The sequence below is a fragment of the Sorex fumeus genome, unplaced genomic scaffold, assembly GCF_029834395.1.
Source record: "Sorex fumeus unplaced genomic scaffold, SorFum_2.1 ptg000037l, whole genome shotgun sequence".
Taxonomy (NCBI): Eukaryota; Metazoa; Chordata; class Mammalia; order Eulipotyphla; family Soricidae; genus Sorex; species Sorex fumeus.
Window position 1 is genome coordinate 34,878,999 of NW_026606094.1, and position 13,622 is coordinate 34,892,620.

The 13,622-nt window shown below is 34.6% G+C and overlaps 1 protein-coding gene across 1 annotated transcript in view; it reads right to left on the reverse strand.

The window, feature by feature from the left end:
- SEMA3E (semaphorin 3E) overlaps nucleotides 1–13,622 on the reverse strand; it is a 249,595-nt gene that overhangs the window by 18,063 nt on the left and 217,910 nt on the right. The window contains exons 12-14 of the mRNA XM_056118137.1: nucleotides 11,990–12,081; nucleotides 9,244–9,285; nucleotides 6,982–7,148 (exon numbers count right to left, since the gene is read on the reverse strand). Coding sequence (XP_055974112.1) covers nucleotides 6,982–7,148; nucleotides 9,244–9,285; nucleotides 11,990–12,081 — 301 coding nt within the window. The remainder of the gene's footprint in view (nucleotides 1–6,981; nucleotides 7,149–9,243; nucleotides 9,286–11,989; nucleotides 12,082–13,622) is intronic.

Sequence of the window (13,622 nt, forward strand, 5' to 3'; positions counted from 1 at the left end):
TCTTCTTTAAATGTTCACATAAGTTTTTACTCTAAATCCTACAACAATAATTTAAAAAAATTCTTTAACATTATGCTAAAAAATGGACTTCAACAAGACACCTTGTGGTTTGAAAGGAAAGTCAGGGTGAGACTTGTGCACAGAAAAGACAGTAAGATTTGAGTAGACAATTTATTTGAACAAAACTCTAATATACCATAAAATACATGTTTAAAATATATTGGAATCTAAATATTTTGCATACCTCTATCATCATCTACTAGACCAACTACAGTTTTTAATAAAAAGAATATTAATAATATATTCAACCAATTATTTTATTCCAATATGCATTTACTAATGATAGGACTTTATCCAGGTGCTAATATTTTATACAGAGTTAATATAATATCTTGCAGATAGAGGCACATGTGAAATGTTATTTTTCTGAATATACCTATTATAATTAGAATCACTTCAAGTATATGTTTTTTATTTTATATGCTATTTAGATATTAACTGAAAAAGCAATGTCCTTCATACATGGAAAAATTTCAGAATATGTTATATTTTAAATTTATATTTATCTCTCTGAAGTACTAATTTTATCATTATTAGTACTGGAATTTTAGAATCATGATATGCATTTAAATTTAATTAGAGATATGATAGGGATATTATACAAAGGCAGAAATTGCCACTTTCTTATATAAGACATGACATTTTTCAGAACTGAGCTAAAAACAGGCCAAAGTTGAAGGATAAGCTTTCAAAATGACAGTAAGATATTTTAACCTTTATGTAAAAATACAATTTGGATTAGGAAATCAGATTTAAATCAGAAGACAATAACTCTCATCATATTCTATGATTTCTCTGTCATATATATACATATATATAGACGCACACCTATATGTGTGTATATATGTGTGTGTATACTTGTGGAGGCACACCTGGAAATGCTCAAGGCTTACTTTTGCATCAGTGCTGAGGTTTCATTCCTGGCAGTGCTCTGGGAACCATAGGAGGTGCCATACTGATCTGTATCCTTCACATGTTAGGCAGTGCCTTACTCGTTGTGTCTTTCTCTGGCCCCTCAAATATATTTTTTACCTCTAAATTATGTTTGTCATTGTGAAATAAACATTTCTGGCATCTAAAATCTGTTCTAGTATCTTTTTGTTATTCTATGCTGGCTTGATTGGCTCTGAACCATGAACATGAAACATTATTTTATGAGATGAAATACTCTCTTCTATATGAGCTTAGATAATAATTAATAATTCAAGACTATTTAATTATTAAGTATTTTCTTGTACTGGACATAGGGCAGCTGAATATTTTCAGATAATTTTATGATTAAAACTGTATAAATCATGATTTAAAAAATAAGATTGTGATTAGAAAACTGTAAAGACTTGGGATTTTACAAAATTAAATTAAAACTGCCACATGGATCATTTCAACAAGTCAAATAATAGAACTTGAGATCAAAGTAGCACAAAAAAAGAGAAATATTTATGCTTCTAAGTTTATCTTATATTACCATGTATGAAAATGATAGTACTCTAGAAGAAAACAAAACTTGTGGGTAAATTTTCACTTCATTGAGTATTGATTTAAAATAGAGACTACAAAATTGACTGAGTAATAGTAAATAATGCAACAGGCAAATCAATGAAATAGAAAGCAGCTTACAATTTGTACAAATGATATCATTTATAATACAGGTGATACAAGAATAATGTAAAATGTAATTCTAGTAAGCAATTTAAATATTAAACATGGAAACAATTTAAGTCATTAGAAATATGACTTAAAAGAAAGATAGCATACTTCTGCGAAATTTCAGTAGTTCAGTTAATTTTATACCACTGTAATACTTCTTGTCTTTTTACTCCAGTATTTAGGGATGTATTAGGAATTTAAAAACTGGTAAGCAACTTTTATTATATTCTCAAAGTCATATATTTTTGTGTTATAACTTGTGTTTTAGAATCTGCTAAAGAGAACAGGAAACAGACAAAATGTAAGAGCAGAGGGAGGGAAAAATTCCTAGCTCTACAAATGATGGTGTATTTTGGAAGACTATTATAAACAAGTGGGTTGGAAGGTGAATTAATGTTTTTCTGCAGTTGACTCATTTTCACTCTGTGAACAGAGACGTATTTATTTTAATGAGTAGTTTTCAATTTCTGCTTCTAGTCAGGTCTAAAGCAAAAATGATCTGCTATAAAAGCAAACTCTTTCCCTTCATGTTCTGGACCTTTTCCAAAAAGTTCTCCTCCTGGGGTGAGTGATGGTTCAAAGAATCTGACACCACTGAAAGATCTCAATTACATGTCACTGAACTTAACTAATTCATTTTTGAGCATAGCTCCTGGCTCTAGCATTTTACTCTTTCCTGTCTATAATCTGCCTGCTCAATTAACTTTTCTAAACTCTTTTGGTCTACCCTTTAAAATACATCACTAAAAAAAAAATACATCACGAAGATTGTGGTTATATAATCTTATAAGAGGCATCATATGCCAAAAAATAACTTCTCATAGACACCGCTGAGTTAAAATTCACCATCATTATTGCAGGCCTAATACAAACCCTTCCATTCACTGCATTTGATGCAAAACCCATAAGCATTTCGTTGTCGCTAATAACAATAAAATCATTGATTTTTTTTTTTTTGGTAAAAATACATTTCTCAGATCCTGCCACTTAAAAAGTCTTAAATCCTGGAACAGCATACTTTTCCTTGAACATTCTATGCTTTTGACTGGAATCTCCATAAATCTCTACCTTTAAAATTAAGTTTAAAGGAGGGAGAGAAAATGAGAGTGAGAGAGTGAGAGAGAGAGAGAGAGACAGAGACAGAGACAGAGAACAAGGTTTGTTAAGGAGCTTGCCTTGGCAGCTATACAGCAGGCCAAGGTTAGATTCCCAGTATCACATATGGTCCCCTAAAACTCTTTTCAGTACACAGAAAAAAAGAAGTAAGTCCTGAGCACCACCAGATGTGGCCCAATCTACTTCCCAAATTAAGTTTAAATTATTTTGAAAACTGAATAATTCATTATATGCTTTGTACTTTGCCTAATACTTTATGCACAGTAAGTGCTTTGTAATGCACTTCTATCATCCTTAATTAGAATTCTACTCTTTAGGTTCTTCTTGCCTCTACAACAGTGTCTCTCAGCCTTTTATCGATTGTTTCTGACCTTGTTTCTATCCGAAGGGTGGCAATTAGACTTGTGCTGTGACATCCTCCCCCAACACACACAGTTTATGCACTTTTTTTTTTAACCTGTTGTTTCCTTGTAATATCCAAGGTCCCTAGTAGGGAGCCATCTGACCTGTTTAGGAAATGCTGCTTTATACCAGAGTGTATGATTTTATCTACATGCCTATATATTTTTTCTATAGTTTAATTTTTTCTATAGTTTAACTTGTTATTATCTCATTCCTACTTTGGACAAACTTGCAGGCTATCGAATATAGCCTGCCCACAGGGCAGAGTCTGGCAAACTCCCCGTGGCATACCAAATATGCCAAATACCAGTAACAATGATGGGTTTCATTCTCCTAAAGATCCTTGAATATAATCTCAGGGCTAGGATGAAAGAGACGTTACTGGGGCCTGCTCGAGGCAATCGACGAATAACAGGATGATAAAATGAAATGAAATGAAAATGATGAAAAAACTATCATTATATTTTAAAATAAATAATCTGTTTCTGTTTGTAATAATTTTTAAAATATCAAGATACATTTGTATAGCACAGTGGGTAGGGCATTTGCCTTGCACGCAGTTGACCCAGGTTCGATTCCTCCAACCCTCTTGGAGAGCTTGGCAAGCTACCTAGAGTATCCTGCCCGCATGGCAAACCCTGGCAAGCTATCCGTGTGACATATTCAATATGCCAAAAACAGTAACAACAAGTCTCACAATGAAGATGTTACTGGTGCTTGCTTGAGCAAATCGGTGAACAACGAGATGTAGCTACAGTGCTACATTTGTATAAGATCAATTAATTTGCCAGATTTTTAAGACATTTTTATTAAGTACCATGATTTCTAATACTGTTAATTACACTTTCCATGCACACATTGTTCCAGCACTACACTGACCATAAGAATACTCATTTTCCTTTATTGGTATCGCACAGGGCACTACCAGTTACCTTTCCTCCCATGAATGCTCAATTCTATGGACAAAATCTTCAGTCTTGAGGACATAACTCATTTGCTGTTTCCTTACTATATGTTTCTTTGTATCACACATAGGAGTTTTTAAAAAAATTATTATGGACGTGGTGACAAGGCCACAGAGTATAAATATAGAAGTATCCAAGTACAAATATAGATGAATAAAGCTCAGTTCCTAAAATTCTATATAAGTGTAAGTGAATAACTTGAAAAAAATCTATTTTTCTGTTTCATAGGTACATTAAAACAACTGACAGCATTATAGTATGAATAATTCTAAGCTGATGCATTTAAAAATTTACATGAAATAGATAAGACTTACAGATAAACAATTTAGTTAGAGTAAGAACAGGAGCAGGAGAATTAAGAAAAAATTAAGGAAAAATATGAATGGACATTTTAGCATTAAGTCCGAATATTGGCTTTATGTCAGAAAATATCTAGATTGAATCCTCAGCATTACATATGATTGCCTGAGTTCCTTCAAGAGTGATCTCTGAGTGCTGAGCCAGAAGCCCTTAAAACCCTCGGTTGTAGCCCCCTAAAATAATAGCTATCTTGCTAGCTAGATAATGCGTAAGTATCTGCATTGTTAAAACATAATAGTAAGAAGATACGGAATTTTTTGCACTTAAAGCAACATTTTTGTTTCCTTACAATAAATGTTTAAAACACATTTTGTTATTGATATAGCTGGAGCTGAAGCGTGGTGCCTCAGGACACTATAAATCTCCGCCCATAGAACAGGTATGCAATCAGAACGCAGAACAGTATAGAGGGATGAGGGGGGGAATGTGGTAACATATAAAAGGAAGGCCCAAGTCACAGCTAGCTAGCTCTCTCTCGCTTGCTCTGATTCTTCTCTGAGCATATGTACTCTGGACTCTCCTCTAGCTGCATAAGGTAAAGTGGTGCAAGCAGATACGGGCTCAACACAGGAGGGCCACTCAAAGCCAGACCCGGGCAGGTACAGGCATGGCTCAGATGGCCAGGATAGCTCAGGGACAGGCAGGGCTTGAACCCAGGTAGTGACAATATACTAAGTACAGGACTATCACCTATGTGCAGGAGAGCGTGGCTGGAGAGTAGGAGAACTGGGACCAGATGATAGATACTAATGAGAGGCCCCCAACGGTAGGGAAGAGAAGGATCTTGCCCGTTAGGGCGGCTGTGGCCAGAGATTCAGGGAAACATACAGGGATAAGAACCTCACAGGGACAGAACCAGGCCATTTTTCACTGGAGGTGAATAGACAGCATGGGACAGGACAGGGAAGCGATTCAAGGGACCCGGCACCATCAGCAACAGGATGTGGTCATCGTTCCTGGGAAAAGGAGTGTCCTGGACTTCTGGGGAGGAACCTGGAACTATCTACCTTTTCTGTACAATAAACTAATTTTCAATCTTTCTAGTTTTGTTTTCAGATCTTTCATACAATTCTCAAGAACCCACCAACTCAGGAAAGTCCACTTTCACAACACCACTATTTATTGTAATCTTCCTTTAAATAATCATTAAAATATAAATGTGGCTTTCAAATGAACTGTTTTTAATTAGTAGCCAAATTTTTCTTAAAATAAAATCATATTATATAAAAATCTATGTTAAAATTTTCTGAAATAAAATTTTTCAAAGATTTAAGTGTTACCTAAAAGGAAAGTGTAAAATTAATTGACATAAATAAACTTGCTTTTCTGTTAGAAACTAAACATATCCATGTGCTTATTTCCACTTGTTTTCTGTGTTTAGTTGTCACTGGATTGTTTGTTTTTCTTTTTGGACTACACTTAGAGGTGCTTGAGAGATAGTCTTGGCTGCTTGATTGGGGAGAGTTCACTTCTGATTGTGTTGGGGTACCATATAATGCCAAAGATAGAACCTGAACTCCTGAAAGCAAAGCACTTGTTCAGCCTATTGAGTATCTCTCTGGCCCCTATGTTTCTACTTTAAGTTCGCTACAGTCACTTTCTTAAGAGAAATAAAGCAATTTCTCATTGTATAAACTAAGAATACTTTCTTCTATAGTTTTGACCAAGAATGAATAATTTCACAATGCTTAAGTAAAGAAATATCCTTATTCTTCAAAATACTTTCTGTACCTCATGACCTCCCTTCAGTGAATCCTGGGATTTAACTTCTCTAATAAGTGACAATGACCTCGCTGGCTTACAGACATTGGAACTGGGAGGTCTTAAGTACCCTTCACTTGTGTTGAATTAAATCACACATTTCATTAATTATACAGGTCATGCATCTGCTTAGGAGTTAAAATGTTCACTTTCAAAATGAAATAAATGAAGACCAGCTGGCTAAGAGGACATGGGGCAAATGCAGGATGTATTTTAGAATTTATTTATTTATTTTCCTTTTAAGTCTTTGAATCCCTCATGTGTGGTGGCATGCCATTTCACCACTTTAAGTTTATCTAGACTGGTTTCATATCTTGCAGCAAGTTTCAGGGGGCGTGAGCTGATGCAAAACTGGATGGAGAAATTAAAACCCAGCAGCATATTCTACTCCAGTGTTCACACATTTATGGAAGTAACTCTAAGGAAAAAGTTCAAGGCTTAAGAGCTTCTCTTATAAACTGAGTATGTCTATGATGTTTGCTTAAATCAGAGTAATATTTTTCAAAGCTTGTGTTGTGGCCAAAATGGACTGTGATGATTTATTTATATAAAGATAATGTGGCTATTTTCATAGAATGGGTACACAATAAAATAGAACAAGATAAGAGGGAAAAAAGGAGCGTTTGCATTTTCCTTAACAATGAACATCTCCCATAAGGAACTGTCTCACCTTTTTGCATGTGTTCCTGTTGGGTAATATCTAGAACAGGAGATACCATCCCAGGCGCAGTAAGGATCTCTAGCCAGGCAGCAATCGGCACAAGCACTTCCATACATGTCACATTGATGGAATCTGACTTGAGCCACAGCAGAAGCCGAGCCAACATACAGTTGTTGCTAAAGAAATGAACGAAGAAATGGGTCACTAGCAAGAACTGACAGAAGCCTCAGCACATATGTACTATTGCTTCTATGAATAGTCTCATAAATTATTGCAGCTGCTAAAAACAGATAAAGAAATATTGATGTTTTTTTCCTTAAGATTTGAAATACTTCACAGACTCTGAGGTAGAGGCACTAAATATTTTAGAGTAAGTTTAACAAAAACTTAAGAAATGGACTTTTTTTTTATTAGTGAAGCACAAAGACTTCCTATATTTATTGCTATGTAGTAAAAATTATCTAACATTCCACGCCTTTTTAAAAGATCTGTAGAAGGGTTGGGGGATGCTGTTTGATGGCAGGGTGATTGCCCTGCATGTGTGAGGGCTTCAAATGATGAATAGACACATTCATTATGAGAATACACAAGTAAATGGTCTTTGCATACTGATATATAACATTTTGAAATGACATATACAACAAATATACACACGTGTATATATATATATAGTGTAAGTAATGATATATAAATTTTAAGACACCATGTGAAGCAAAGAATACAAGCAGCAAAATAATTAACATTGCATGCTCTCATTTGTCTAAGATGCAGGGACCATTCCTAGGGTAATGGGTCTGAAGCAAGGTGCCCAGAAGATTACAAAACAAGATAGACATAAGAGAGAAAAGCATGAGATCAGGATCCTAACAGTCTAGTGGATGGAGAGCCTGAATTCTCATGACTTTTTATATTCACTGTCACTGTCACTGTCCTCCTGTTGTTCATCAATTTGCTTGAGTGGGCCCAGTAACATTTTGAGACTTGTTACTGTTTGGCATATCAGATACGTCACGGGTAGCTTGCCAGGCTTTGCCGTATGGGTGAGATACTCTCAGTAGCTTGTCGGGCTCTCTGAGAGGGGTGGAGGAATCAAACTTGGGTCAGCCACATTGGCTGTGTGCAAGGCAAACGCCCTACCCTCTGTGCTATCCCTCCAGCCCTTTTATATTCATAATATTAAATATACAATCATCAGAAGAACAAGGACAGTTATTTACAGACATTTGCCTATCTATGCTAATCTAACCAGACTGAGCTTTCACATCTCCTAGGGAACTACCTGACTATATCTTAAAGTCCTTGAACAGACTTATTCTATACTTGCCCCATGTATTTCTGCAACCATCAGATAGCTGTTATGCATTCTATTATTTCCTGTAGTTTTTTTTTTTTCTGAGTGCATTTTTTAAAAAACTTTGCACTGTATTACCTAAACTCTCTTATCTCAGGGCATAACCTATCCTTGGGACTTTTTGTTAGGGGGACAAATTCCCACACCTAGACACAAAAAGGAAATTTTAAAGTATATTTAATACAATAACTCTTTCTGAAGAAATGTGCACCAATGGGGGATAGAATGACAGCATAGGGGGTAGAGCGTTTGCTTTGCACACGGCCTATCCTGGTTCAATTCCCAGCATCCTATATGGTCCACCCAACACTGCCAGGAGTAATTCCTGAGTGTAAGAGCCAGGAGTAACCCCTGTGCATCACTGGGTGTGACCAAAAAAGCAAAAAAAAAAAAAAAGCGCACCAAAATTAAATAAGTAATAAAATAAAGATAAATAATAAATTTATTTTAATAAATATTCAAATACAATTAGATTATAGCTTTATACAGAGAATCCTTTCTAATGACGTGGTATAAAATCATGGATAATCTATGTAGCGTACCATTTTCTACAGAAAGTAATTTTTATATGAATTTAAATATTGTGTTCTGCAAGATGAAAAGCCTTTTGGTAAAGTGAAACAGAAGCCAATTTTCACTGTGTATTCTTTTGGAATTATTGTTATTACCATTATTTTTATTTTAAAAATTAGTGAAAATAGTAATAGGGAATAACGTCCTATCACAATTATAAAAGAAAATTTACCCTCACTATTTTCTAAAAATAGAAACTTGAACTCTATCACTTGTATAACACTATTTTTGAAAGAATAAAAACCACAATTTATTGATAAATAGGCACTGGCATTCAATATTTTATGTATTCTTTGATCATATTCCCATGTACAACCTACATGCAAACACACAACATCTGAACTTACTCTCTTTGAAGAAATCTCCATAGAAATAACAGGAACTGGATCCTGAAAAAAGTAACAAAATTTCTAATAAGTATCTCTTTTTTAAAAAAGAAAATATCCTCATGTGCTTACAAATCCCATTATATATGTGACTGGGGCTTAGTAAAGCAGTCTATAGCTTTTATTTTAATAAATATTCAAATACAATTAGATTACGACTTTATAAAAAGAATCCTTTCTAATGTCATAGTATAGAACCATGGACAATCTACGTTGTTTACCATTTTCTCCAGAAAGTAATTTTTATATGAATTTAAATATTTCTTGTACTTTGTAAGATGAAAAGCCTTTTGATAAAACCAATAAGGGCTCCTTCTTATATGGAACTTGAGCCATTAAGGATAAAGAAGTCATTTCTTTGAAGGTATCATTACTAATTAATCATATGATCTTTAGCTGTTTTGTCCAAGTCAAAACAAAACTCTTTTCTGTTGGCATTAGCACAATCAATCACTATAAATTCGGGATGCTTTGAACAGGATACATTTATTGTCTTAGAATTACATAAAAGGAATAACAATCTTTAGCGTAGTTCTGAAAGCCTAAGAGTTATTCTAGGGATAGTGATTATGGCTAGAGTATCTCTAAGGAGCATCAGAAACTCAGATCAATTCTGCAAGCTTAAAAGCAGTAAATGAGATGAACTCTGTTGATGGTTACCCTTTGGATAATTATTATTTGAGGGAAAAATTATCCTATCAATAGTTTTTCTTTTTAAAAATTTTAAATTACAAAACCTTTTGTGCATACATGGATGCATATAATTATTCACTCGGGCAATAGATTTTCTTGTATTTTCAACTGAATAAACATGTATTAAAGTCCTGAGAGACCACTTACATTGGTGCTTTTCTATTATTGATGCAATACTGGTTTATAAGAGCATAAGTCTAAGTTCTAGGAGTTCAGTGGTACCACATCATATCCACCCACCTAATTGCTAATATCTCTCTTTCAGTGCCTATAACCTACGTCTTAAAAATACAGCATATGGGGGCTGGAGCAATAGCACAGCGGGTAGGGCGTTTGCCTTGCACGCAGCCAACCCGGGTTCGATTCCCAGCATCCCATATCTCCTGGCTCATGCACACAGGAATTACTCCTGGCGGTGCTCGGAGTACCACATAGAATGCTGGGAATCGAACCCGGGTCAGCCGCGTGCAAGGCAAACACCCTGCCCTCTGTGCTATTGCTCCAGCCCCTGAAACAAAATATTTTAAAATGAATATCTTATTTAATTCAGAATTAGTAAAAGTTGCCCGGACAAAATGAATTTCAAGTGGGCAAAATTCATAGGAACCTACAGATACCTTACTCTCCAACCCTTTGATAACCTCAGTTATGTAGTTTAAAGTCTTATTTTTACTGGACAGTATATATTTTCTTGATTTGTTCTTTTAATACATTATATAGAGGTGAGATGATCTGGGGGTGGTATCCCTCAAACAGTGTTCAGGTGGACTGGAAGCCTTTCTCTTTTTCGTGATTCTTGGCCAACTTTGGGGTTTATGAATTTTAATAAGATTTCAAAACAAAGTTTATGAAATATTTAAACCTGCAGGCTAAAACAGTACAATCACTGTCACTGTCCTGTTGTTCATCGATTTTCTCGAGAGAGCCCAGTAACGTCTCCAGTGTGAGACTTTGTTGTTACTATGTTTGGCATATCGAATACATCACGGGTAGCTTGCCAGGCTTTGCTGTGCGGGCAAGATACTCTCTGTAGCTTGCTGGGCTCTCTGAGAGGGGCAGAGGAATTGAACTCGGGTCGGCCATGTTGGCTGCGTGCAAGGCAAACGCCTTACCCGCTGTGCTGGAGAGCAAGTACAGGAGCTTAGACAGTTTCCTTGCATGCCAATGATCAAAGTTCAATTGCCAGCACCGCACAGCATTCAGTTCCTGAGGACTGCTAAGATTCATCTCTAAGCACGTACCTAGGAGTAAACCCTGAGCAGAGTTGGATGTGATGCAAAACCCACCTCCCATCAAAGAAACATAACAATGTTTCATAAACATTGTTCAGGTATGAATTATAGTATTTCGAAGACAAGTGTTATATCAATTAAAAACAATATATAATTACCTTTACCTAGAAATACTAATAAAATACGGCCAAGTAGATTAGATAACAAAAATTCTGTGACTGAGATCCTCAGGAATCTAATTTTATTTTTTTCTTAAGAACAATGGTATTTCCTAACCCAGCCTACACATAAAAACCAAAACTTTCATGAATATTGAGACTTTACTCTGTGTATAATTATAGTTATTTTATTTTGTCTGATATTCCCATTTTTATTTTGGCTTACTATTTTTAGTAAAGTTCTTTTTATTTTTGATATATATAAGAAAATACAGTATATTTTTACACTTCAATATCCACAATATGAAATAAATCACATTTTAATCTGGACTGATAGTGCAATTGTATGTGATTTTACAATGACCATTCTGGAATTCATATTAGATATTTGTTATTTCCTTGTAATCATGGTGTCAACAATGAGATTAATTTTTCGTTTGTCAATATAGTCAACATATCTGAATAATCATCAATAATAAAATATATGCATTAAAATTTTAAATCATTCCTAATTTTAATTCACTCTAAATTCATTACTCATTCACTCACATATCTTTCTGATATACAACCCTTAAATATTGGAAATATACAAACAGTGCCTGCCTACATTTTTTGCTAAAATACCTTGAAAATTTGAAGTTCTTCAAGGATAACTTCTTCCATTGATTCTGTTTCTTGGTTGTAAATTGTGATTACCTTTAGCACAATACCATTATCTGAATAAAAGCAAAGTTAGAAGTAAATGAGAAGCTTTGCTGCAATGTTTTACAAATAATGAAAAAATGGGGTTTATGAATTTTAATAAGATTTCAAAACAAAGTTTATGAAATATTTAAACCTGCAGGCTAAAACAGTACAATCACTGTCACTGTCCTCCTGTTGTTCATCGATTTTCTCGAGAGGGCCCAGTAACATCTCCAGTGTGAGTCTTTGTTGTTACTGTGTTTGGCATATTGAATACGTGATGGGTAGCTTGCCAGGCTTTGCTGTGTGGGCAAGATACTCTCTGTAGCTTGCTGGGCTCTCTGAGAGGGGCAGAGGAATTGAACTTGGGTCGGCCATGTTGGCTGCGTGCAAGGCAAACGCCTTACCTGCTGTGCTATCACTCCAGCCCAAAACAGTGCAATGACATATATTTATATTTTCACTTATTGAAAATTTAATTTTATTTAGTTAAAAATGTGCTTGGCAGACAAATAAGATCAAATCACATATAAATATATTCCAAATATACCGAGAACCCAGCAAGGGCTGGAGCAATAGCACAGCGGTAGTGCGTTCGCCTTACAAGCGGCCAACATGGCCGACCCTAGTTCGATTCCTCCACCCCTCTCGGAGAGCCCGGCAAGCTACCGAGAGTATTCGATATGCCAGACACAGTAACAACAAAGTCTCCAATGGAGACGTTACTGGGCCTGCTCGAGCAAATCGACGATCAACGGGAGGGCCTTTACCTTTACCTTATACCGAGAACCAAAAAAACCCTACTAAAATATCTTGAAATTTTATTGTCTTTGGAAATAATGAAGTATGACAGTTGCTAAATTATTCAGGCCTCTTCTGTGACATACAATAAAAGAAATGTTTATCTGAAAATACTTTTCTAATAAGAAACTATGTACTTACTTAGTAAACTTCCCAAAAAGATGCTGTGGAAATAATCATATATGTACAATACACATATAGGTATGCATATACATATATAAATATTTTTAATAAGTTTATATACTACATGCAACATATATACTACAAATAGAAATTATTCAAGGATACACTGTTAGAGACTAGCACAATGTCTTCCTATACTTATCATTTAGACTCCTAATTAACAATAATTTCAAAATTTATATTTATATTTCAGAATTCTACCTTATTAACTATTTAATCCTGAGCTTGTTCCATCCAGTGGAAAATTAATAGCATATAATTTGCCTATAGCAATAAATTTCAGCTAGAAATAACTTTTAAAAAGCAACATTTAATGGCATTAATCTAAGACTTTATACAGTATCTGAGCAGTTTGTTTCCAAGTTATCAAATCTTGTGGGTGTGTTAATCAAACTGGATCAAAAATAATTTCACCTATGTTCTATACTAATCAATATGAATAAAATTTAAAATAGGTTTAATAACTTAGTACATATAAAACAACCAAGAATTAATATGTCAAGAGAAAAAGCAAAGATGAAATTAAAATTATTGATCATAATTGATTTTGAAATAAGGTATGTGTATCATATTAAATATGTTTGTTAAA